At 44.2% G+C, this 25,562-nt stretch overlaps 1 protein-coding gene across 1 annotated transcript in view; it reads left to right on the plus strand.

Annotated features, from left to right (window-relative positions):
- LOC118391357 (unconventional myosin-XVIIIa-like) overlaps positions 1 to 25,562 on the plus strand; it is a 107,385-nt gene that overhangs the window by 30,293 nt on the left and 51,530 nt on the right. The window contains exons 3-18 of the mRNA XM_052511033.1: positions 2,885 to 2,972; positions 3,184 to 3,290; positions 3,457 to 3,633; positions 5,493 to 5,703; positions 5,824 to 6,067; positions 6,320 to 6,383; positions 6,651 to 6,795; positions 10,291 to 10,494; positions 12,792 to 12,882; positions 12,986 to 13,178; positions 14,017 to 14,103; positions 20,217 to 20,355; positions 22,063 to 22,222; positions 22,307 to 22,493; positions 23,083 to 23,290; positions 23,442 to 23,551. Of these exons, the coding sequence (XP_052366993.1) occupies positions 2,885 to 2,972; positions 3,184 to 3,290; positions 3,457 to 3,633; positions 5,493 to 5,703; positions 5,824 to 6,067; positions 6,320 to 6,383; positions 6,651 to 6,795; positions 10,291 to 10,494; positions 12,792 to 12,882; positions 12,986 to 13,178; positions 14,017 to 14,103; positions 20,217 to 20,355; positions 22,063 to 22,222; positions 22,307 to 22,493; positions 23,083 to 23,290; positions 23,442 to 23,551 (2,415 nt within the window). The remainder of the gene's footprint in view (positions 1 to 2,884; positions 2,973 to 3,183; positions 3,291 to 3,456; positions 3,634 to 5,492; positions 5,704 to 5,823; positions 6,068 to 6,319; positions 6,384 to 6,650; positions 6,796 to 10,290; positions 10,495 to 12,791; positions 12,883 to 12,985; positions 13,179 to 14,016; positions 14,104 to 20,216; positions 20,356 to 22,062; positions 22,223 to 22,306; positions 22,494 to 23,082; positions 23,291 to 23,441; positions 23,552 to 25,562) is intronic.

Raw genomic sequence — 25,562 nt, forward strand, 5'->3', positions numbered from 1 at the left:
GATGGTACAGAATGGCATAGGCAAGATGCAGTAGATGGTATCGAATACAGTATATACATATGAGATGAGTAATGTAGGGTATGGAAACATAAAAGTGGCTAGTGATACATGTATTACATAAATATGGCAATATGCAGTAGATGAGAGAGTACAGTATATACATATGAGATGAGTATGTTTAAAGTGGCTAGTGATACATTTTTTTTTTTTTACATCAATACCCATTATTAAAGTAGCTGGAGTTGAGTCAGTGTCGGTGTGTTGGCAGCAGCCACTCAATGTTAGTGGTGGCTGTTTAACAGTCTGATGGCCTTGAGATAGAAGCTGCTTTTCAGTCTCTCGGTCCCAGCTTTGATGCACCTGTACTGACCTCGCCTTCTGAATGATAGCGGGGTGAACAGGCAGTGGCTCGGGTGGTTGTTGTCCTTGATGATCTTTATGGCCTTCCTGTGACATCGGGTGGTGTAGGTGTCCTGGAGGGCAGGCAGTTTTCCCCCGGTGATGCGTTGTGCAGACCTCACTAACCTCTGGAGAACCTTACGGTTGTGGGCGGAGCAATTGCCGTACCAGGCAGTGATGCAGCCCGACAGGATGCTCTCGATTGTGCATCTGTAGAAGTTTGTGAGTGCTTTTGGTGAACAGCCAATTTTCTTCATCCTCCTGAGGTTGAAGAGTCGCTGCTGCGCCTTCTTCACAACTCTGTCTGTGTGGGTGGACCAATTCAGTTTGTCTGTGATGTGTACGCCGAGGAACTTAACTTACTACCCTCTCCACTACTGTTCCATCGATGTGGATAGGGGGGTGTTCCCTCTGCTGTTTCCTGAAGTCCACAATCATCTCCTTAGTTTTGTTGATGTTGAGTGTGAGGTTATTTTCCTGACACCACACTCCGAGGTCCCTCACCTCCTCCCTGAAGGCCGTCTCGTCTGATGGTAAACGCACACAGTAGAGACTAGTGGGCCATGAGGGGCTTTCTGGAGGCCAGGTGGGGGTAAGGTAAGAGTGTGGGGGGAGTGTTCCAGGTGTTCCATGGGGAAGAACATAACTCCTCCTCCCTCACGGAGAGGATGACACGGCAATGCAAAACCAGAGCCCATTTCCCACTTGTTCCTGTCCTCCATTTCAAAGATGTCTGGTTGCTGAGGATGTCAACCTTTCTACTGTTGTTGCTAATACATCTATCTCAGTCATCTCTCTGGGTATACATACAGCGCAGTCGGGAAGTATTCAGACCCCTTCACTTTCTATACATTTTGTTACTTTACAGCCTCATTATAAAATTGATTACTCATCAATCTACACATGATACCCCATAAGGACAAAGCAAAACAGTTTGTTTAAAATATTTTTTTTTCCAAATGTGTAAACTGAAATCACATTTAAATAAGTATTCCGACCGTTTACTCAGCATTTTGTTGAAGCCTCTTTGGCAGCGATTTCAGCCTCGAGTCTTCTTGGGTATGATGCTACAAGCTTGGCACACCTGTATTTGGGGGGGTTTCTCCCATTCTATGCAGATCCCCTCAGGCCCTGTCAGGTTGGATGGGGAGTGTTGCTGCACAGCTATTTTCAGGTCTCCAGAGATGTGCGATTTGGGTTCAAGTCTGGGCTCTGGCTGGGCCACTCAAGGACATTGAGACTTGTCCCAAAGCCACTCCTGTGTTGCCCCAGAGGGAAGAATCTTGGTGGTTCTGAACTTCTTCCATTTAAGTATGATCGGAGGCCACTGTGTTCTTGCGGCCTTTCGATGCTGCAGAAATGTTTTGTTACCCTTCCCCAGATCTGTGCCTCGACACCATCCTGTCTGAGATCTACGGACACTTCCTTCGACCCCATCCCCAGATCTGTGCCTCGACACCATCCTGTCTCTGAGCTCTACGGACACTTCCTGCGACCCCATCCCCAGATCTGTGCCTCGACACCATCCTGTCTCTGAGCTCTACGGACACTTCCTTCGACCCCATCCCCAGATCTGTGCCTCGACACCATCCTGTCTCTGAGCTCTACGGACACTTCCTTTGACCCCATCCCCAGATCTGTGCCTCGACACCATCCTGTCTCTGAGCTCTATGGACACTTCCTTTGACCCCATCCCCAGATCTGTGCCTCGACACCATCCTGTCTCTGAGCTCTACGGACACTTCCTTCGACCCCATCCCCAGATCTGTGCCTCGACACCATCCTGTCTCTGAGCTCTACGGACACTTCCTTTGACCCCATCCCCAGATCTGTGCCTCGACACCATCCTGTCTCTGAGCTCTACGGACACTTCCTTCGACCCCATCCCCAGATCTGTGCCTCGACACCATCCTGTCTCTGAGCTCTACGGACACTTCCTTCGACCCCATCCCCAGATCTGTGCCTCGACACAATCCTGTCTCTGAGCTCTACGGACACTTCCTTTGACCTCATGGCTTGGTTTTTGCTCTGACATGCACTGTCAACAATGGGACCTTTTTTATTTTGACAGGTGTGTGTGTGCCTTTCCAAATCATGTCCAATCAATTTAATTTACCATAGGTGGACTCCAGTCATGTTGTAGAAACATCTCAAGGATGATCACTGGAAACAGGATGCACTTGAGCTAAATTTCGAGTCTCTCATGCAAAGGGGCTGAATATTTATGTAAATAAGGTACCGGTATGTTTTACTTTTGCAAGAAAATGAAACCTGTTTTCGCTTTTGTCATTATGGGGTATTTTGTGTAGATTGATAAAAAAAAATTTTTAAATCGATTTTTAGAAAAAGGCTGGAACATAACAAAGTGTTGAAAAAGTCAAGGGGTCTGAGTACCTTCCAACTGCACTGTACACCTCTGCGCCTGTCTTCTAGCTTTTCTTCTTTTAGAAATGTACTAACCCTGTCTGGGCCTGCTCTCTCACAGGTGAAGACTGAGGAGCAGATAGCTGCTGAGAAGGCCTGGTACGGGACTGAGAAAGTATGGCTGGTTCACAAGGATGGATTTTCCTTGGGTTAGTAGAGATGAACCCAACCATTCACCCCAATATGATCAACATTTATGCATGTTCAATTTGCTCTTGATATACTGACTGAAGTAGTAAGCCACATTGGTATTTAATTTGTAAATGTGTTCAGTATAACACATGATGCAGCCTAGACAAACATTTTCTCTGTGGCTATAGATCATAATGATACTGAATCTGTTCTGATTGGTCACCACAGCGACCCTGTTGAAGACTGAGCCAGGCAGTCTGCCAGAGGGGACAGTCAAGATCAGACTGGAGAGCGACGGCTCGTTGCTGGATGTGGATGAGGATGATGTGGAGAAGGTAAACCTAAACTCACCAAAATGTACATGGTGATTGGCCGCTGTAATGCACCTAATTTGAATTGTTCTCATATTGAATCCGAGTACTTTTATTGGGTCATTATCTGAAGAGAAGAGTCTGTGGCGTATCACCTCTTTGAACGCCATCCTCTAACCCATATGTATAGGCAAACCCTCCATCGTTTGACCGCGTGGAGGACCTGTCCTCACTGCAGTACCTCAATGAGTCCAGTGTGATGCACTCCCTGCGCCAGCGCTACGGGGGCAACCTCATCCACACCCAAGCTGGACCCAACATGGTGGTCATCAACCCCATCAGCGCTCCCTCCATGTACTCTGAGAAGGTACTGTTCTGGGTGGAGCCTGCGGTTAGCAGGATAGAGGAGGGGATATATTCTAGGAGAGTAGCAAGTACACCAGAGTTTTTACATTTTAAATTATTATACAACATTCTTGGGTACCTGCAGGAAGGGTACCACATGAAGGAAGAGTACCTGCAGGAAGGGTAACACCGTAGTCAATCGGTCAATACTATAATAATACTCTGAGTAAAAATGTTAATCTGTAATTTACACTGTAGAAATGTTGAGGATTGAAAGGTTCAAAACATGTGTGAAACATTATAGCACAGTTGAAAAATATGTAAATTATAATTGATGGTCTTAAGAAATGCTTGATGGGAGCTGAAGATGGGAGCTGAAGGGTGAGACTTAAAAGGAATAAAAACAAATAAAATAAGATAACTAATGTAAAAAAAATACTGTCTGAATAGTATGTATAAACTGGAAGTGGAAGCCTAAGTATTGTTGTCCATTAGTTTACTCCAGTTAGGGGAGGGTGGCAGGGTTAGGGGAAATAATAAGGAAGGAAAAAACATGTAAACAAATATATATGGGGGGTTGGAAATGATGCAGACAATTACATTGATTGAACCCATAATCTATCTGCAATGTTAAAGCTGAACTACCCGTGTAAGGACATCAGGAATAAAATTGTAGACCTGCACAAGGCTGGGATGGGCTACAAGACAATAGACAAGCAGCTTGGTGAGAAGGCAACAACTGTTGGCGCAATTATTAGAAAATGGAAGAAGTTTAAGATGACGGTCAATCACCCTCGGTCTGGGACTCCATGCAAGATCTCACCTCGTGGGGCATCAATGTTCATGAGGAAGGTGAGGGATCAGCCCAGAACTACACGGCAGGATCTGGTCAATGACCTGAAGAGAGCTGGGACCACAGTCTCAAATAAAACCATTAGTATCACACTACGACGTCATGGATTAAAATCCTGCAGCGCACGCAAGGTCCCCCTGCTCAAGCCAACGCATGTCCAGGCCCGTCTGAAGTTTGCCAATGACCATCTGGATGATCTAGATGGTGGAATGGGAGAAGGTCCTGTGGTCTGGTGAGACAAAAATAGAGCTTTTTGGTCTTAACTCCACTCGCTGTGTTTGGAGGAAGAAGGATGAGTACAACTCCAAGAACACCATCCCAACCGTGAAGCATGGAGGTGAAAACGCAATTCTTTGGGAATGCTTTTCTGCAAAGGGGACAGGACGACAGCACCGTATTGAGGGGAGGATGGATGGGGCCATGTATCGCAAGATCTTGGCCAACAACCTCCTACCCTCAGTAAGAGCATTGAAGATGGGTCGCGGCTGGGCCTTCCAGCATGACAACGACCCGAAACACACAGCCAGGGCAACTAAGGAGTGGCTCCGTAAGAAGCATCTTAAGGTCCTGGAGTGGCCTAGCCAGTCTCTAGACCTGAACCCAATAGAAAATCTTTGGAGGGAGCTGAAAGTTCGTATTGCCCAGCGACAGCCCCGAAAGCTGAAGGATCTGGAGAAGGTCTGTATGGAGGAGTGGGCCAAAATTCCTGCTGCAGTGTGTGCAAACCTGGTCAAGAATAACAGGAAACGTATGATCTCTGTAATTGCAAACAAAGGTTTCTGTACCAAATATTAAGTTCTGCTTTTCTGATGTATCAAATACTTATGTCATGCAATAAAATGCAAATTAATTACTTAAAAATCATACAATGTGATTTTTGTGATAAAAATTAAAGACCTCTACATGCTTTGTAAGTAGGAAACACTGCTGATTTTGCAGGTTATCAAATACTTGTTCTCACCACTGTATGTACACCAGAAAGAGCATACATGGTGAGAATGACACTCCCCTCACCTCTCTCTCTCTAGGTGATGCACATGTTTAAGGGGTGCAGGAGGGAGGACACAGCGCCTCACATCTATGGCGTGGCCCAGTCAGCCTATAGGAATCTGTTGACCACCCGTCAGGACCAGTCCATTGTGCTACTGGGAAAGAGCGGCAGCGGCAAGACCACCAACTGTCAACACCTGGTCCAGTACCTGGTCACCATCGCCGGCAGCACTGGCAAGACCTTCTCTGGTAGGTTTTGAGGGGAATGAACATGCAGTACTTTACAGAACAACTTATTTACATTTTTCATTTGAAAGTCCATTATTTGCCTGCTATTCCCTATTTGGCCTGTTTCTGTGTGTCTCCCAGCGGAGAAGTGGCAGGCAGTCTACACCATCCTGGAGGCCTTTGGGAACAGCTCCACCTCCATGAATGGAAACGCCAGTCGCTTCTCTCACATCGTGTGCCTGGATGTTGACCAGGCTGGTCAGGTGGCCTCGGCCTCCATTCAGACCATGCTGTTAGAGAAGTCAAGAGTGACCAGGCGGCCAGAGGGAGAGTCCACTTTCAATGTCTTCTACTATATGATGGCTGGAGCTGACAGCTCTCTCAAGTAAGCTGTCATCTTCCTCAGACCTCTGTGTGGAGTGGACCTTCACCCTTGCCGAACACTCGCTTCCTCTCTTTCTCTGCTCCCTCTTTTCCCTTTCTCCCTTACACCTCTCCATCTTTTTCTCTCTCTCACTCTGTCCTTCATTTACTTTAAAGTGTCTTGAGTTTTGAAGGTCAGAGACTCTCATAGTTCTGTCACGTATACTCTTGTCATTGTGACTGAATGACAGCTTGTCTCATATTTCCTACCCAGGACTAAGCTGCACTTCAACCACTTTGCCGAAAACAGTGCTTTCGGAATCGTGCCTCAACCCAAGGTAACTTTATCCAGGGCCCCAAGGACCTTGTGGGAAAGACCTTGTGTCAGGAAAGTGTTATTTGGTTTTGTATGAATAAACTCGTACTGCTTTTTATACGAGTGTTTTTTAAATTTTATTTGATGCTGTATTTCCTATGTAACTTGTGTAATTGTAAGATGCAGAGCTCCCAATGGAGCTGTTAAAATCCCTGTTAAAATAAAGGTACAATTCTAGTAAATCCAGTCCATATTAACACCTGTCGTTTCTCCCCCCATGCTCGCCCAGTCTGAAGACAAGCAGCGGGCCTCCCAGCAGTTCACCAAGCTGCAGGCAGCCATGAAGGTCCTGGGCATCAGTGGGGAGGAGCAGAGGGCCTTCTGGCTAGTCCTGGGGGCCATCTACCACCTAGGAGCTGCAGGAGCCACCAAGGGTAAGGAGCCTACTCTGAGACCATGTCAGATGGTCAGTCCAGAGGCTAATAATGCAGCTGTATTCTGTATTTATATTCCATGAAAAACTTACATGGCAGATGCATGTTTTCTGTATTCAACAAAAATATAATACATTACACTGGGTGTATTCTGAAATAACAGAATTCATGGTGTTGCCATCTATCCAGGGCCTTTTGTTTGTTTCAAGGAGCTTTTCAAGCTGAGAATATTGATAACATTTGACAGTTGTGAATTTTATGAGCACTTTCAATAATGACATGTTTTACCATCTGCAGGGGAGATGTTCATTGCATTCCTTTACCGTTCAGCCATGCGCAACACAAGTATCAAAATGGTTGGTGTCAGTTTGAGACAGTCGGGCGACAACTAAAGAGTTTTAGGTGTTCCAACTCAAGAAGCAAAAAGTCCCAGCCCAACTTCAGCCTTAAGCTGACTAAATGCCTTGTCATTGGAAAGCTCTGTGTCTGTTAGCTGCTGTGCCTCTGAGGACAAACCCATTGTGTTTGACTGCTAAACTCAGCAAAAAAAGTAACGTCCCTTTTTCAGGACCCTGTCTTTCAAGGTAATTCGTAAAAATCCAAATAACTTCACAGATCTTCATTGTAAAGGGTTTAAACACTGTTTCCCATGCTTGTTCAATGAACCATAAACAATTAATGTACATGCACCTATGGAACGGTCGTTAAGACACTAACAGCTTACAGACGGTAGGCAATTAAGGTCACAGTTATGAAAACGTAGGACACTAAAGAGGCCTTTCTACTGACACTGAAAAACCCAAAAAGAAAGATGCCCAGGGTCCCTGCTTGTTTGCATGAACATGCCTTAGCCATGCTGCAAGGAGCCATGAGGACTGCAGATGTGGCCAGGGTAATAAATTGCAATGTCCTTACTGTGAGACGCCTAAAACAGCGCTACAGGCAGACAGGATGGACAGATGATCGTCCTCACAGTGGCAGACTACGTGTAACAACACCTGCACAGGATCGTAACATCAGGATGGCAACAACTGCCTGAGTTACACCAGGACAATCCCTCCGTCAGTGCTCAGACTGTCTGCAAGTGCTCTTCACTGACGAGTCGCGGTTTTGTCTCAGAGGTGATGGTCGGATTTGCGTTTATCGTCGAAGGACTGAGCTTTACACTGAGGCCTGTACTCTGGAGCAGGATTGATTTGGAGGTTGAGGGTCCATCATGGTCTGGGGCGTGGGTCACAGCATCATTGGACTGAGCTTGTTGTCATTGCAGGCAATCTCAACGCTGTGCGTTACAGGGAAGACATCCTCCTCCCTCATGTGGTACCCTTCCTGCAGGCTCATCCTGACATGACCCTCCAGCATGACAATGCCACCAGCCATACTGCTCGTTCTGTGCGTGATTTTCTGCAAGACAGGATGTTCTGCCATGGCCAGCAAAGAGCCCGGATCTCAATCTCATTGAGCATGTCTGGGACTTGTTGGATCGGAGGGTGAGGGCTAGGGCCATTCCCCCAGAAATGTCTGGGAACTTGCTGGTGCCTTGGTGGAAGAGTGGGGTAACATCTCACAGCAAGAACTGGCCAACCTGGTTCAGTCCTTGAGGATGAGATGCACTGCAGTACTTAATGCAGCTGGTGGCCACACCAGATACTGACTGTTATTTTGAATTTTGACCTCTCCTTTGTTCAGGGACACCTTATTCCATTTCTGTGGAACTTGTTCAGTTTGTCTCATTTGTTGAATCTTATGTTCATACAAATATTTACACATGCTAAGTTTGCTGACAATAAACGCAGTTGACAGTGAGAGGACTTTTTGTTTTGTTGCAGAGTTTATTTGCCTGACAGCCCAGAACGAGACGGATTGTTTACACTGTACTAATTGAAATGAATGTGTGAGCAGTTGGAATGCTTATTCACATGGTCTAACATTGCCTTCTCTGCAGTGTCAGTCATAGAGGAAATTGGAAATGATCCCAAACAAACATCCTTCTGGGTGTTTTTATGTCTTCTACTGTTTTGATCTCCTTCTCTTCCTCTCTGTCTCTGAAGTGTTATTTGGCTGTGAATTGGATTCCAGGCTGTATCACAACCGGCCATTATTGGGAGTTCCATAGGGCGGCTCACATTTGGCCCAGTGTTGTCCGGGTTTGGCCGGGGTCATGTTAAATAAGAATTTGTTCTTAACTTAGTTGCCTAGTTAAATAAAATAAGTAAATACAATAAAAAATAAAGATACATATTTGTTGGGTTACAATCTGCCAGATCAGATTGACCAAAAAAATCTCTGTTGCCACTTGGTGGAAATATGTTAACACTTGCTGCCCTCCCCTATAATACTACAACATCTTTGTCGTCTTATAGAGAGTTTAGAAATGGGTGAGTTCAGTAGAGGTTTGATGAAGCACCCTAATGATAAGCAGTGCAGTTTGACTAGGTAACACCAGAGGGCAGCATAGACCTTTATTTATCATGAGTTTCAGTGTCAATACACTAAAGAAGTGCATGACTTTATCCACCTGCTCTCAGTAGATCTGAATGAACGGGAGGCTGATTGGGTATTCTGACAAGTGTGGGATGTTCTACTCCTCAACTCTCAGTCCATTGTTTTCCAATGAAGCTCCTGAATGCAGTGTTGGTCAGACCCTGTTAAAGCATGCCCGTTGCTGCTGTTAGAGTGGTGTTTGTCTTTTCATGTACTGTATACATTGCTACTGTTACTCCAACTGTTCTGTTCTAACGACCTGTTCTTACTTGCATGTTGCATGCTGCACCCCTTGCATTGCCGACGCAGACAAAGGTAAAAACACCCCTCTCCATATTGTTATGTTCTGACTGTGCTTTTATCACTGTGAGCTGACATGGTGTCATTAGCATTTTAATGAAGTTCTAAGTCCTTTTCTTTAATTGCCTTCTGGCTTGTCACAACATGGTGGCATGTGACGCTCTCATAGGCCCGATGAAACGGGGAGATACCAGCGTTCCCCAGTCAGTCGCCCTCTTAAGTGTCTGAGGGAGGGTTCCTCTCCAATACCACTGAAATTAAAACCCACTTCTATCCACTCTCATCACCCATCCACCAGACATGGTTTGCAGACCGAGGCTCGTGTTTCTGCAACTTCATACTTTTGAATGATAGTCCCTGTAATTATTTCCTGTGTATGTCTGGATGAAGGACTTAGCTGTGAGAAAAATAACATTGAAAGAAATGTAAGAGCTTTCAGAACTACGTTAAATGGTATTGACAAAAAAGCTTTAAGCTAATGGAACTGTAGAAGAGAATTTAGAATATATACTACCTAGATGCACAGTACCTTGAATGTGGTTTGAATAGGCTACATTTCACTATCCCGATGAGGTTGTTATTATTAGCTCTTCTACTATCACAGTTGTGTTAGCCTGGGAAGGGTCGACTTGACCCAGACACACACCGCCTCTGTCAATAACTGTATTCTCCTGTCGTGGATAGACATACTGTACCCATGGTTGTTGGCAGAGGAGATAATGGTTGCATTTCTGTTTGTCTCAGCCGGTAGGAAACAGTTTGCACGTCATGAATGGGCGCAGAAGGCTGCCTACCTGCTGGGCTGCACTCTAGAAGAGCTCTCCTCCTCCAGCTTCAAGCACCAGGCGAAGGGCCCCCTGCCCAGAGCCAGCTCTATACGTCAGGGGACAGACGATGCAGCAGGAGACTTCTCAGGTACACCTGGGACTACACACACATGGCCCCTCAGCTCATCACCTAGGGGACACGCTCCTCTGAAAGTTGAAGCTTATCCAAGCAATGACTACCGCAGTCCCATAGTGGTTATTGATGGGTAGGAAGTCTTCCTTATGCATTGCCCTTGAAATAAGAATTTCATTCCATAGATAATTTTCACATCTAAAGTACCTCAGAGTTTTATCAGGGGTTGACACACATACTTTGAAGGACATATATGCAGTCAGAACCGTATCACAGGAGAACTGGACAGTTAGCCTTTATTTTACCTTGTCTATGTCCTCTCTTCTAAAACGCAGAGATTTTTACCTCCAGCCACCTTTAGCTCAGTAGCTATTCCTGGATATGGTAGATGGTATCATTCTGGCCCTGTACTCTGAACCTTCCTAGATTACACTGCTTTGTGGCCAGACTCAGACTTGCCAACTGTTCTCAGATCAAAACACACAACATCCATGCCTCATGGCACTGGGCACCTGGTAAACCTTACTGACATGGGATAGCTTTCTCATCTACGCAAAGGTTTACCAGATGCACACTGCAATGAGGTGTACATGTGGATGTGTGTGGTTTGATCTGAGCACTGCTGACAAGTCAGTCTAAACTTCCCTAGATTACTCTGCTTTGTGAGTAGAATACAGAGCCAGTAGGATACTAATGTTGCCACCCATCAGACATGGTTGGGATTTCCTGGTCTTCCTCTATTACCACCTCATGGTTCAGGGGCAATAGTACTAGGTGTAGCTGGTTTCCTGCAGTTATCCCATTTCAAATGTCACACTCACTGGAGTGAGCCGAGCATTCCATGCCTCTGCTATGAACAGTGCTTTTGGAAAGTATTCAGATCCCTTTCCATTTTCCACATTTTGTTACGTTACAGCATCATTCTAAAAATGTTCTAATTTTTTTCCCCATCATAATGACAAAGCAACAACAGGTTTTTAGATTTTTTTTGCAAATTTATCAAATAAAAAAACAACTGAAATATTACGTTTACATAAGTATTCAGACACTTTACTCAGTACTTTGTTGAAGCACCTTTGGTAGCGATTACAATCTTGGCACACATGTATTTGGGGAGTTTCTCCCATTCTTCTCTGCAGATCCTCTTAAGTTCTGTTAGGTCGGAAGGTGAGCGTCTCTGCACAGCTATTTTAAGGTATTTCCAGAGATGTTCAAGTCCGGGCTCTGGCTGGGTCACTCAAGGACATTGAGACTTGTCCCGAAACCACTCCTGTGCTTTCTTGGCTGCGTGCTTAGCGTCGTCGTCCTGTTGGAAAGTGAACCTTCACCCCAGTCTGAGGTCCAGAGCAGGTTTTAATTTCTCTGTACTTTGGTACATTCATCTTTCCCTGGATTCTGACTAGTCTCCCAGTAACTGCCTCTGAAAAACATCCCCAAAGCATGACGTTGACACCACTATGCTTCACTGTAGGGATGGAGCCAGGTTTCCTCAAGGTGTGACGCTTGGTATTCCGGCCAAAGATTTCAATCTTGATTTCATCAGACCAGATAATCTTGTTTCTCATGGTTTGAGAGTCTTTATGGGACTTCTGGGCCTTCCATCTGGCCACTCTACCATAAAGGCCTGTTTGGTGGAGTGCTGCAGAGATGGTTGTCCTTCTGGAAGGAACTCTGGAGCTCTGTCAGAGTGACCATCTGGTTCTTGGTCACATCCCAGACCAAGGCCATTCTCTGCTGATTGCTCAGTTTGGCCTGGCGGCCAGCTGTAGGAAGAGTCTTGGTGGTTCCCTTCCCCAGATCTGTGCCTCAACACAATCCTCTCTCGGAGCTCTACGGATAATTCCTTCGACCTCATGGCTTGGTTTTTGCTCTGACACACAGTCGACTGCGGGACCTTATATAGACAGATGTGTGCCTTTCCAAATCATGTCCAGTCAATTGAATTTACCACACGTGTACTCCAAGTTGAAGAAGCATCTCAAGGATGATCAATGGAAACAGGATGCACGGGAGCTCAATTTTGAGTCTCATAGCAAATGGTCTGAATACTTATGTAAATAAGCTAATTGAGATGTATATTTTTAATAAATTTGCAAGAATTTCTAAAAACCTGTTTTCAATTTGTCATTATGGGGTATTGTGTGTAGATTGCTGATTTTTAAAAATATTTTAAAAATCCATTTTAGAACAAGGCTGTAACAAAATGTGGAAAAAATAAAGGGGTCTGAATACTTTCCGAAGGCCCTCTATGCTGTCTGATCTGATGATGGGGACGTTATGAATTTGTCTCTTTTCACCTATTCTCCCACCAGGTTCCAAGGCCACAGCCATGGAGTGTTTAGAAGCCATGGCATCTGGGCTGTACTCAGAGCTCTTCACCCTCCTTGTCTCCCTCATCAACCGGTTAGTCACCACTTTACCAGGGAGATGACGCAAGCATGCACCACTACAGCTCGTTCTCTGATTTTTTTTTTTTGGTCTGACTGTGTGTGTGTGCGCGTGCCAGTGCTCTGAAGTCCAGCCAGCACTCTCTGTGCTCCCTGCTCATCGTGGACACCCCGGGCTTCCAGAACCCTCGCCTGGCCAAGCGGGAGCGCGGAGCCACCTTTGAAGAGCTCTGCCATAACTACACCCAGGAGCGCCTGCAGACACTGTTCTATCAGCGCACCTTTTTACAGGAGCTAGAGAGATACAAAGAGGTAGCTTATAATATTAACAGTACACACACTAACTCGTATGTAAACACACAGACACTTTTAAGGATTCAAATACACATTCTCACATACTGGACATAAGATGACACGCTTACTTCCTGTAAGCCATGGCATATTAGAACTTCATAGATCTCATGGTTTCCACCCCCTCATCAATACTGTCAGTCACACAGTGAACCCATGTAATGGTCCATATGATTACAATTTCTCCTCCGCTGCCAGGCCCAAAGCGAGTTCACTCATCACTGGCTGTATGAGCTGGGTTGAGCTGCGAGGCAGTGGAGCTGCTTATGGGCCTCGCTGGCTGATGAAGAATAACACCTCTGTCTTTAACTGCCACTTCTCTTCAGACAGCAGATCTACTCTCTAATGCTAGTCTATACACCCGCCATAATAGGGCTGAATTATGCCTGACAACTCTGTCCTAACTGATGTGTGGCTAATCACCACATTGTACAAAACACAATGGTTTCACTTTCATAGCCTGTAGCCATTTACCAGCAGTTTATGAGCAGATCTACTCTCTAATTCTAGTCTATACACCTGTCATAATAGGGCTGAATTATCCCTGACAACTCTGTCCTAACTGATGCCTAATCACTCCCATTGTACAAAACACAATGGTTTTACTTTCATAGTCTGCCATTTGTCATCAGTTTGAGCAGTTTATAACAATTGTATTACTATTGTTATGTGTATATACTGTAGCTGATAATGAGTAACATAATGAACTAATTCCTAAAGTAGACAACTAAAAACTTGGTGCCCTTCAGATCTATGTTACTGTCATTGGTTCCTAATCATCCCCTCTGTCCCCCCTTAGGAAAACATAGAGCTCGCGTTAGATGACATGGAGCCCAGCACATCTCTGTCTGTAGCTGCAGTAGACCAAGCTCCAAGTCAAGCCCTGGTAAGTACACTCCTTAGTGACGCAGCGGCGTATGCACTGCAGCTCAGTGCTAGAGGCGTCACTACAGACCCTGGTTCGATCCTGGGCTCTATCACAACCGGCCGTGATCAGGAGTCCCATAGGATAGTGCACAACTGGCCCAGCTTCTCCCAGGTTACAGGAGGGTTTGGTCGGGGTAGGCCGTCATTGTAAAATAAGAATGTGTTCTTAACTGATTTGCCTAGTTAAATAAAGGTTTAAAAAAATATACAAAAATTAGCTATATTCACACAAGAGTTTACCTCATTGAGAATTTAAACGAAGTCCTGCTTTCTATGACCATGGCAGCTTCATGCTGTACAGCAGTTCTCTCACCTCTCTATGACCATGGCAGCTTCATGCTGTACAGCAGTTCTCTCACCTTTTTATGACCATGGCAGCTTCATGCTGTATAGCAGTTCTCTCACCTTTCTATGACCATGGCAGCTTCATGCTGTATAGCAGTTCTCTCACCTTTCTATGACCATGGCAGCTTCATGCTGTATAGCAGTTCTCTCACCTTTCTATGACCATGGCAGCTTCATGCTGTACAGCAGTTCTCTCACCTTTCTATGACCATGGCAGCTTCATGCTGTATAGCAGTTCTCTCACCTTTCTATGACCATGGCAGCTTCATGCTGTATAGCAGTTCTCTCACCTTTCTATGACCATGGCAGCTTCATGCTGTACAGCAGTTCTCTCACCTTTCTATGACCATGGCAGCTTCATGCTGTACAGCAGTCCTCTCACCTTTCTATGACCATGGCAGCTTCATGCTGTACAGCAGTTCTCTCACCTTTCTATGACCATGGCAGCTTCATGCTGTACAGCAGTCCTCTCACCTTTCTATGACCATGGCAGCTTCATGCTGTACAGCAGTCCTCTCACCTTTCTATGACCATGGCAGCTTCATGCTGTACAGCAGTTCTCTCACCTTTCTATGACCATGGCAGCTTCATGCTGTATAACAGTTCTCTCACCTTTCTATGACCATGGCAGCTTCATGCTGTATAGCAGTTCTCTCACCTTTCTATGGGATTTCAGTTTTGATATTGGCACAGGTCCAGTGACGCGTTATTTCACATGAACTCCCTTATGAATCGTTTGGCACTTTCAACTGCCAGATCTCTGTAATCATGGCACCCTGCCTCTCTGACTGCCACACAGTTCACAGTGCACCTTTATGCATATTATAATTACATTCATGAGTTCTTTGAGATTCACAGTGAGTCAGTCTAGAGTTATTTGATACATGTTTGCAGGTTTTATAATTTTCAGTTGAATATGTAGTTTATTTTTCACCTCAGAGTGAGCATGTTATATTAATGCCTGTGTAGAGGAACCAACAGGAAGAAACGTGAAGGAGAAGGAAGATATTTCACTCAGCAAACAAAACTAGGAAACTTACTCTGGTGGAGGAAAACCTATTTTTTTTGCTTCTCCTCCAGTGTGTGCCATGGAAACAGAAATGATACGCTGTTGACAGTGTCAGAGCTAGCTTTATAGTAATTCCTGGTTGGTTGTGTTGAGTACTCTGCTTTTTAAGGGGTCCTGGCCCTGCTGGAGCAGTCTTCAAAAGCACTGAACCAGTGTACAGCAGATGGCTGCAAAAGGCCAAAGTCTTTTTAAAGGCTGACAAAAGCAAAAGAATGGAACCGCCCACAACATTAGAGAGCACTCTGTTGATGTCGAGACACAAGGATGAAAGCTGACAGTTGAATTTACACTGACACTCTTCAAATGTTGGCCCTTGACATTTAAAAAGTCAGTACCCATGGGTTCACTGAAGGCTTTTAGTGGTCCAGGAAGAGGCTTTTTTATATATGTGTGGGAGTGTGTGGCTGCGAGCGTGCGAGCGTGTGCACGTCCAATCTGACCAAGGGATTATTTATTTTTATATATAAAGGTTAAAAGAATTCAACAGTAGTAGTTATCATCCCCTAATGTTAAGTGTCAGAGTTTCCCCTATATTAATTTAGCCGCTGCTAAATCGTTGCCATTACTCCCCCAAAAAATGTTCAGTGTAAACTTAAATGACTAAGATCAGGTATATAGAAAAGATAATTGTGCTATGTATTTACAAGATCATCTTTGAGTCTTGACTAACAACTACCAAAATTAAAACTAGACAGTCAGGGAGAATTTAAAATTCACAAAATGTCATGGCATGGGGCCCCCCTTTTTTGGATTTTGTTATTTTTGAGTAACTCAGCATAAGAATACAGAAAAAGCCTTGGCAAATTTTGTAGAATTGCAGGAAATTAGCTTCAAAACCCACTTTTTTTTCTCTCAGCCGAATGGTAAAATGTGTAGAATTGCTGGGAATTGGCTTTAAAACAGCGCCATCGACCACGCCCCCCCACCCCCAAAACACTGAAGCATTTTGTTCAGTCTGCCAAGTGGGTATACATATTTATTTGTTTCATGGTCTGTGAGTCCTTTAGGTGCCCTTTGGCAATTCCAAGCAGGCTGCCATGTGCCATTTACTGAGAAGTGGCCTGATTTGACAGAGTGCTGCAGAGATGGTTGTCCTTCTGGAAGGTTCTCCCATCTCCACAGAGGAACTCTGGAGCTCTGTCAGAGTTACCATTGGGTTTTTGGTCACCTCCCTCAGTTTGGCTGGGAAAATAACTATAGGAAGAGTCTTAGGTGTTCAAACTTCATCCATTTAAGAATGATGGAGGCCACTGTGTTCTTGGGGACATTCAATGCAGCAGACATTTTTTTTTGGTACCCTTCCCCAGATCTGTGCCTCGACACAATCTTGTCTCTGAGCTCTAGGGACAATTCCTTCGGCCTCATGGCTTGGTTTTCGCTCTGTCAACTGTGGGACCTTATATAGTCTGGTTTGTGCATTTCCAAATCATGTCCGATCAATTGAATTTACCACAGGTGGACTTCAATCAAGTTTTATAAACATCACAAGGATGATCAATGGAAACCGAATGCAACTGAGCTCAATTTCTAGTCTCATAGCAAAGGGTCTGAGTACTGTTATTGTTATTTATTTTTAATACATTTGCAAACTTTCTAAAAACCTATTTGTCATTATGGGGTATTGTTTGTAGACTGATGGGGACAAATGTATTTAATCAGTTTTAGAATAAGGCTGTAACGTACATTTCTTTGGTAGAAAAAGTCTAGGTCTGTATACTTACCGAATGCACTGTATATTCTTTAATTTAGAAGGAGCCATTTCAAGAGAAACGGTTTAGAGTTCTGTTATACCAAAAGTCTCAGTTGTGACTGGCATTCTAGTGATAATTGCTGAAGTGGCCTGTGTAGAGTGCAGGCTTCCTGAATGCTCCAATGCTCTCTGAGCTCTTTCTCTGATACTAGACATAATGAGAGCCATGTCTAATGGCCTGTCTCTCTCTGGCGTCTGGACCTCACAAAACACACTACTGCAATTGCTTTATGAAAAACTACTGTTTTTCTGGTTGTTATTCAATTAAAGCCTTAATCTGAAAGCAGTGGATGTTTCTGAATACCCATACTGCACTCTAAATAGTAAGCATTTTGGGTATGCCAAAATCAAACATTTTATAGTATGTGAAATTTGAGCTTTAAATGGCAGGATGTCATACTAATTTCGTATTTTCGTCTAGTAGAATTCGATGCAGGCGCTTGAGGAAGAGAATCGTCTTTCGAGACGCGTGTGTTTGACAACATGATAATTACATAAGGTGACGCGCTGTACCAAAATGAACAAATGGTTGGAATGAAATCCATTGCTCATTAGATGACACATTCTCAGCCTAGTATGTTGATATTTGTTGCTCATTGCATAACTAAAGTGTGTTCGAAATAGTATGTAGCGTGATTAGTACACAGTATGTAGTTTTAGTAGTAGGCAAGACCGATTTTGGCCAGTGTTGTCAGTGAAATATTTTGGTGGTAAATATGATCAGTTGCCTCAATCACACCGTTTTTACTGTTTGTTGTGGAAATCTAGTCCGGAGAGTTGAAAGGTGCTGTGCTATTACAGGTGAAAAGCCTTGTAACAAAAACATTTGCCAACATTGCCAAAGGCTTATAGAATGATTCCTACAAAGTAGAGTTATAATATGAGAGCTGGCTTCACCTCAGGCCTTGGAGTGTGAGTATGACTGAGCTGGCCCGAGAGTCTTTGCTGAAGTGAGAAAGTATGTATAGGTTGAAAAGCAAGCTATGGGCCCAGTAAGTCTTGTTTCTGTGTATTTTGGTGAGACTGGTGTTTCTACTGATATACAGTGCCTTCAGAAAGTATTCATCATACCCTTTGACTTTTGTCCCCTTGTTGTTACAGCCTAATGTCAATGTGGAATTATGTTTTAAGAAATGCTGAATTGGCTTGAGTCTAAGTATTCAACCCCTATGTTATGGCAAGATTAAATAAATTCAGGAGTAAAAATAGGATATAAGTTGCATGGACTCACTCTGTGTGCAGTAACAGTGTTTAACATGATTTTTGAATAACTACATCATATGCAAGGGCCCTCAGTCGAGCAGTGAATGATTACATAATATGCAAGGGCCCGCAGTCGAGCAGTGAATGATTACATAATATGCAAAGTCGAGCAGTGAATGATTACATAATATGCAAGGGCCCTCAGTCGAGCAGTGAATGATTACATAATATGCAAGGGCCCTCAGTCGAGCAGTGAATGATTACATAATATGCAAGGGCCCTCAGTCGAGCAGTGAATGATTACATAATATGCAAGGGCCCTCAGTCGAGCAGTGAATGATTACATAATATGCAAGGGCCCTCAGTCGAGCAGTGAATGATTACATAATATGCAAGGGCCCTCAGTCGAGCAGTGAATTTCAAACACAGATTAAACCACAAAGACCAGGGAGGTTTTCCAATGCCTCACAAATAAGGGCACCTATTGGTAGATGGATAAAACAATTTTAAAAAGCAGACAATAAAAATACCTTTTGAGCATGGTAAAGTTATTAATTACACTTTGGATGATGTATCAATACACCCAGTCACTACAAAGATACAGGTGTCCTTCCTTACTCAGTTGCTGGAGAGGAAGGAAAACACTCAGGGATTTCACCATGAGGCCAATGGTGACTTTAAAATACTTACAGATTTTTATGGCTGTAATAGGAGAACTGAGGATGGATCAACAAAATTGTAATTACTCCACAATACTAACCTAAATGACCTAAAAGAGTGAAAAGGAAGCCTGTACAGAATACAAATATTCTAAGTCATGCATCCTGTTTGCAATAAAGCACAAAAGTAAAACTGCAAAACATGTGGCAAAGAAAGGTACTTGATGTTCTGAACACAAAGCGTTATGTTTGGGGCAAATCCAGCATCACATCAGAGTAGCCCTCTTCATATTTTCAAGCATAGTGGTGACTGCATCATGTTATGGGTATGCTTGTCACACTACTGGCAATTGTCATTGAGGAATCATAGCATTTCAGTCATATTTTCTCACAATTGTTATGCAATATATTTTTCCTCTTTCGTACAGCAAGGACTAGGGTTTTTTTGGGGGATAAAACATTTACGGAATAGAGCTAAGCACAGGCAAAGTCCTAGAGCAAAACCTGGTTCAGGCTGCTTTCCACCAGACACTGGGAGACAAATTTACCTTTTTAGCAGGACAATAACCTAAAATACAAGGCCAAATGTACACTGGAGTTGCTTACCACAACGACATTGAATGTTCCTGAGTGGTCTAGTTACAGTTTTGACTTAAATCGTCTTGAAAGTCTATGGCAAGACATGGAAATGGTGGCTAGCAATGATCAACAACCAACTTGACAGACGTTGAATATTTTTTTTGAAGAATAATGTGCAAATATTGTACAATCCATAGAGACTTACACAGAAAGACTCACAGCTGTAATTGCTGCCAAAGGTGATTCTAACATGTATTGACTCAGGGCTGTGAATAACCTGTTTTTAGGATTTTTTTTAAATCTCTCACTTTTTCATTATGGGGTATTGTGTATAGATGGGTTTGTACCACAACAAAATGTGGAATAAGTCAAGGGGTATGGATACTTTCTGAAAGCACTGTACAACCATCCGAAGGACTGGGTAGAGGTATGTCTGACCAGTGTATGTGTATGTGTGTGTGTGTCAGGTGCGGACGCTGAGGACTGATGAGGCTCGGGGCCTGTTGTGGCTGATGGAAGAGGAGGCTCTGCAGCCTGGGGGTTCAGAGGATACTCTACTGGGACGCCTCTTCATTTACTATGGCCCTGCTGAGGGAGAGGGCAAAGGTGAACACATACACAGTCAAATCTGTTATTCATCACACACACACACACACACACACACACACACACGAGAAAGTTAGAGGCACAAAGATCATACCACCAAGGGATGCTAACCTCCATTACCAGTAACAGAGGAGGTTAGTAAATATACTGTTTGGTGATTGATTTATTTGTAGGTTGTTTTCTTCTTCATATACATTCGGAAACTATTCAGACCCATTGACTTTTTCCAAATGTTGTTCTGTTACAGCCTTATTCTAAAATTGATTAAATAGTTAACCCCCCCCCTCATCAATCTAAACCCAATACCCCATAATGACAAAGTTAAAACAGGTTTGGGTATGATGCTACAAGCTTTGCACACCTCTATTTGGGGAGTTTCTCCCATTCTACTCTGCAGATCCTCTCAAGTTCTGTCAGGTTGGATGGGGAGTATCACTGCACAGATCTTTTCAGGTGTCTCCAGAGATGTTCAATCAGGTTCAAGTCCGGTCTCTGGCTGGGCACTCAAGGACATTGAGACTTGTCCCGAAGACTTGTCTTGGCTGTGTGCTTAGGGTCGTTATCCTGTTGGAAGGTGAACTGTTACCTCGGTCTGAGGTCCTTAGCGCTCTGGAGCAGGTTTTCATCAAGGATCTCTCTGTACTTTGCTCCAATTCATCTTTCCCTCGATCCTGACTAGTCTCCCAGTCCCTGTGTCTAAAAAACATCTCCACAGACTGATGCTGCCACCACCATGCTTCACTGTAGGGATGGTGCCACCACCATGCATCACCGTAGGGATGGTGCCAGGTTTCCTCCAGACGTGACGCTTGGCATTCAGGCCAAAGAGTTCTATCTTGGTTTCATCAGACCAGAGATTCTTGTTTCTCATGGTCTGACTCCTTTAGGTGCCTTTTGGCAAATCCCAAGCGGGATGTTGTGCATTTTACTGAGGAGTGGCTTCCGTCTGGCCACTCTACCGTAAAGGCCTGATTTGGTGAAGTGCTGCAAAGATGGTTGTCCTTCTGGAAGGTTCTCCCATCTCTACAGAGGCACACCTCCCTGACCAAAGCCCTTCTCTCCCGATTGCTCAGTTTGACCGACAGCTCTAGTATGATTCTTGGTGGTTCCAAACTTCTTCCATTTAAGGTTGATGGAGGCCACTGTGTTCTTGGGGACCTTCAATGCTGCAGAAATGTTTTCGTAGCCTTCCCCAGATCTGTGCCTCGATACAATCCTGTCTCAGAGCTCTACGGACAATTCCTTCGACCTCATGACTTTCATGCACTGTCAACTGTTGGGCCTTATATAGACAGGTGTTGTCCTTTCCAAGTCATGTCCAATCATATGAATTCACCACAGGTGGACTCCAATCAAGTTGTAGAAACAAGGATGATCAATGGAGACAGGATGCACCTGTTTCTCAATTTTGAGTCTCATAGCAAAGGTTCTGAATACTTGTAAATACGTTATTTCTGTTTATTGTTCGCAAACATTTCTAAAAACATTTTTTTCCCAGCTTTGTCATGGAGCATTATTGAGGATTAAAAAAAAACATTTTGGAATAGGGCTGTAATGTGGGAAAAGTCAAGGAGTCTGAATACTTTCCGAATGCACTTTATGTTCATTGCCACACAATGCACACATTATATACATCCATCTACGCATCCAAACATTCATTGAAATACATAACTGTTATCAACTCCTTTTCCCTCCTCTACCTGTCAGGTCACACCTTGTTGTTGAAGAGTGGGAAGCCGCATCACTTTCTGTTGGGTCACAGTCATGGGACAGACTGGGTGGAGTATGACGCCCGTGGTTGGCTGAGCCATGCCAAACAGAACCCTGCCTCTACCAACGCAGGGAGTCTCCTGCAGGACTCCCAGAAGTAAGATCCACATAATGTTTTAGCTTGATTGGCAATGCTTGCAACACACATCTGACCTGATCTGATTATCTCTCTCCTTTCCAGGAAGAACATTAGTGGTCTGTTTATGAGCCGAGGAGGCGGGGCCACCACCCTGTCAGGCTCCATCGCGGGCCTGGAGGGTGTTTCCCAGCTGGCCTTGCGGCGCGCTACCAGCATGAGGAAGACTTTCACCACTGGAGTTGCGGCCGTCAAGAAGAAGTCCCTCTGCATCCAGATCAAACTACAAGTGGTGAGAGGTTGCAAGCTGTCTGCAGAGGGCAGGTCTGTTGGAGAGCAGGAAAGCGAGAGGGCTTCCCAAAAAATCATATTTACACTTCTGCTCCTGTAACAGTCTGGGCATAAGTTGTGTTGGGCCACAGGGCCTCTCATTTAAATCCAACACATGGGCTGATTCAGTAATAGGAGTCATTTAATTAGCACTGCCTAATATATCTCCTACCCCGGGGAGAGGTGTCCGCATAGCACTTGGGGATCATCCATCTTCCTGTGTTTTTACCATATTATTCCAGCTTGAAAGGGTAGGCACTAGGAGCTGCCCTCGTGTAGGGCCTAGGCATTACATTTCCTGCTCCTGAGAGTACTTTCCTTAACTATACCATTTATTAAAACCCAGGTGGATTATTTCATAAGATTGCTAAATGCATGAAATGTGCTATTATATCCATGAGTGAGAGCCAGTGTATAGAGCCTGTGCTTATGTTTTAAAAGTTTGGTCTCTGTTTAGGCTGGCTCTTCTCTCGATGCATGTTGAGGCCTTGCCCTCTCTCATGGCTCACTGTTACCATTTCAGTCCCAGCTAACTCCCCTATCTCCTGTAGGACGCTCTGCTGGACACTGTGCGGAGGTCCAGGGTTCACTTTATCCACTGCTTGCTGCCCAATGCTGATGCCCTGTGGGCAGGCAGAGGGGAGTTGGAGGCCCAGGGGGACAGTGGAGACTCTGGCCTGATGCAGCTGGATGTGGTCCTGCTCCGGTCTCAGCTCCGTGGCTCCAAGCTGCTGGACGCTCTCAGAATCTACAGACAAGGTAAGAGGCTGTAGATATTAGACTAGGAAGGTCTGGAAGGGTCTCTCAAACCAAATGATCTTCACAAACAGCAGTGTTTAAAATAAATATTCATGTAAAAAAATGTTTTAAAAGCTTTATAACCTTACCCCCTATGTCCTTGTCTGTACAGGATACCCTGATCACATGGTCTTCTCCGAATTCTGCCGCCGCTTCGACGTGCTGGCACCACACCTGACCAAGAAACTTGGCCGCAACTACATAGTGAAGGATGAGAAGAAGGTGAGTATTTTTCTGTGTGTTTTGGAGAAAATAATATGATTCAGGCCAACAACAGAGGTCTGCATTGTTATATTAATGAGCTGTTGTTATCTAGGCATAACTCACTTTAATAACTCTACCCACATGTATATATTACCTCGACTAACCGGTGCCCCCGCACATTGACTCTGTACCTTTACCCCCTGTATATAGCCTCGCTATTGTTATTTTACTGCTGCTCTTTAATTATTTGGTACTTTATTTATATTTCTTTGTAGGTATTTTTCTAAAAACTGCACTGTTGGTTAAGGGCTTGTAAGTAAGCATTTCACTGTAAGGTCTACCTACACCTGTTGTGTTCGGCGCATGTGACAAGTAACATATGATTTGAGCTGAATAGACCATCTCCTCCTTGGCTGTCAGTAGCCCACTGACAGAGGAATAAACCTCTATTAATCAGGGCCATTGTGATGACCTTATCATCTTATCCCCAGCTGCATCCAATCAAAGTTTATTTGTCACGTGCGCCGAATACAACAGTGAAATGCTTACTTACAGGCTCTAACCAATAGTTCGGAGGGAAAAAGGTGTGTGTGTGTGTAGGTAAAGAAATAAAACCACAGTAAAAAGACATTTGAAAATAAGAGTAGCAAGGCTATATACAGACACCTGTTAGTCAGGCTTATTGAGGTAATATGTACATGTAGGTATGGTTAAAGTGACTGTGCATATATGATGAACAGAGTAGTAGTAGCGTAAAAGAGGGGTTGGCGGGTGGCGGGACACAATGCAGATAGCCCGGTTAGCCAATGTGGGAGCACTGGTTGGTCGAGCCAATTGCGGTAGTATGTACATGAATGTATAGTTAGGGGCGGCAGGGTAGCCTAGTGGTTAGAGTGTTGGACTAGTAACGGAAAGGTTGCAAGTTCAAATCCCTGAGCTGACAAGGTACAAATCTGTCATTCTGCCCCTGAACAGGCAGTTAACCCACTGTTCCGAGGCCGTCATTGAAAATAAGAATTTGTTCTTAACTGACTTGCCTAGTAAAATAAAGGTAAAAAAAATAAAAAATTATGCACATAAGATAAACCGAGAGTAGCAGCAGCGTAAACGAGGGGTTTGGGGGGCACACAATGCAAATAGTCTGGGTAACCATGTGGTTACCTGTTCAGGAGTCCTATGAATTGGGGGTAAAAAACGGTTAAATTTAAAAAAAAATTTGTCCTAGACTTGGCACTCCGGTACCGCTTGCCATGCGGTAGTAGAGAGAACAGTCTATGACTGGTGTGGCTAAGGTCTTTGACAATTTTCAGGGCTTTCCTCTGACACCGCCTGGTGTAGAGGTCCTGGATGGCAGGCAGCTTTGCCCCACTTTTGCATCCCACTCCCTACCAAGTTTAATCAATGACGAGCAGAGACCGGAAGCAAAGGTCTTCTAATTGCACTGGAGTTAAGGGCTGAACAAAATACCCCAAACTTGGTATTGCACTTATCAACTTGGTGAAATATATTTTCTACCCTGGAGGCTGTCTGGCGGGTGGTTATGCCCTAATGATATGCTTAGGAAGGGAGCTCCCCACTTTTTAAATGTTATTTTATTTCACCTTTTATTTAACCATGTCGGCCAGTTGAAGACAAGTTCTCATTTACAACTGCGACCTGGCCAAGATAAAGCAAAGCAGTGTGACAAAAACAACAATACAGAGTTACACATAAACAAACGCACAGTCAACACAATAGAAACATCTACAGTGTGTGCAAATGTATAAGAGTAGGGATGTAAAGGCAATAAATAGGCCATAGAGGCGAAAATGTTACAATTTAACATTAACACTGGAGTGATAGATGTGCAGATGATGATGTGCAAGTAAAGATACTGGGGTGCAAACGAGCAAGAGTAACAATATGGGGATGAGGTACTTTTGGTGTGGTATTTACAGATGGGCTGTGTACAGGCTCAGTGATCAGTAAGCTGCTCTGACAGCTGATGCTTAAAGAGAGAGGGACATATAAGACTCCAGCTTCAGTGATT

The sequence above is a fragment of the Oncorhynchus keta genome, unplaced genomic scaffold (genome assembly GCF_023373465.1).
Source record: "Oncorhynchus keta strain PuntledgeMale-10-30-2019 unplaced genomic scaffold, Oket_V2 Un_contig_6244_pilon_pilon, whole genome shotgun sequence".
Classification (NCBI taxonomy): Eukaryota; Metazoa; Chordata; class Actinopteri; order Salmoniformes; family Salmonidae; genus Oncorhynchus; species Oncorhynchus keta.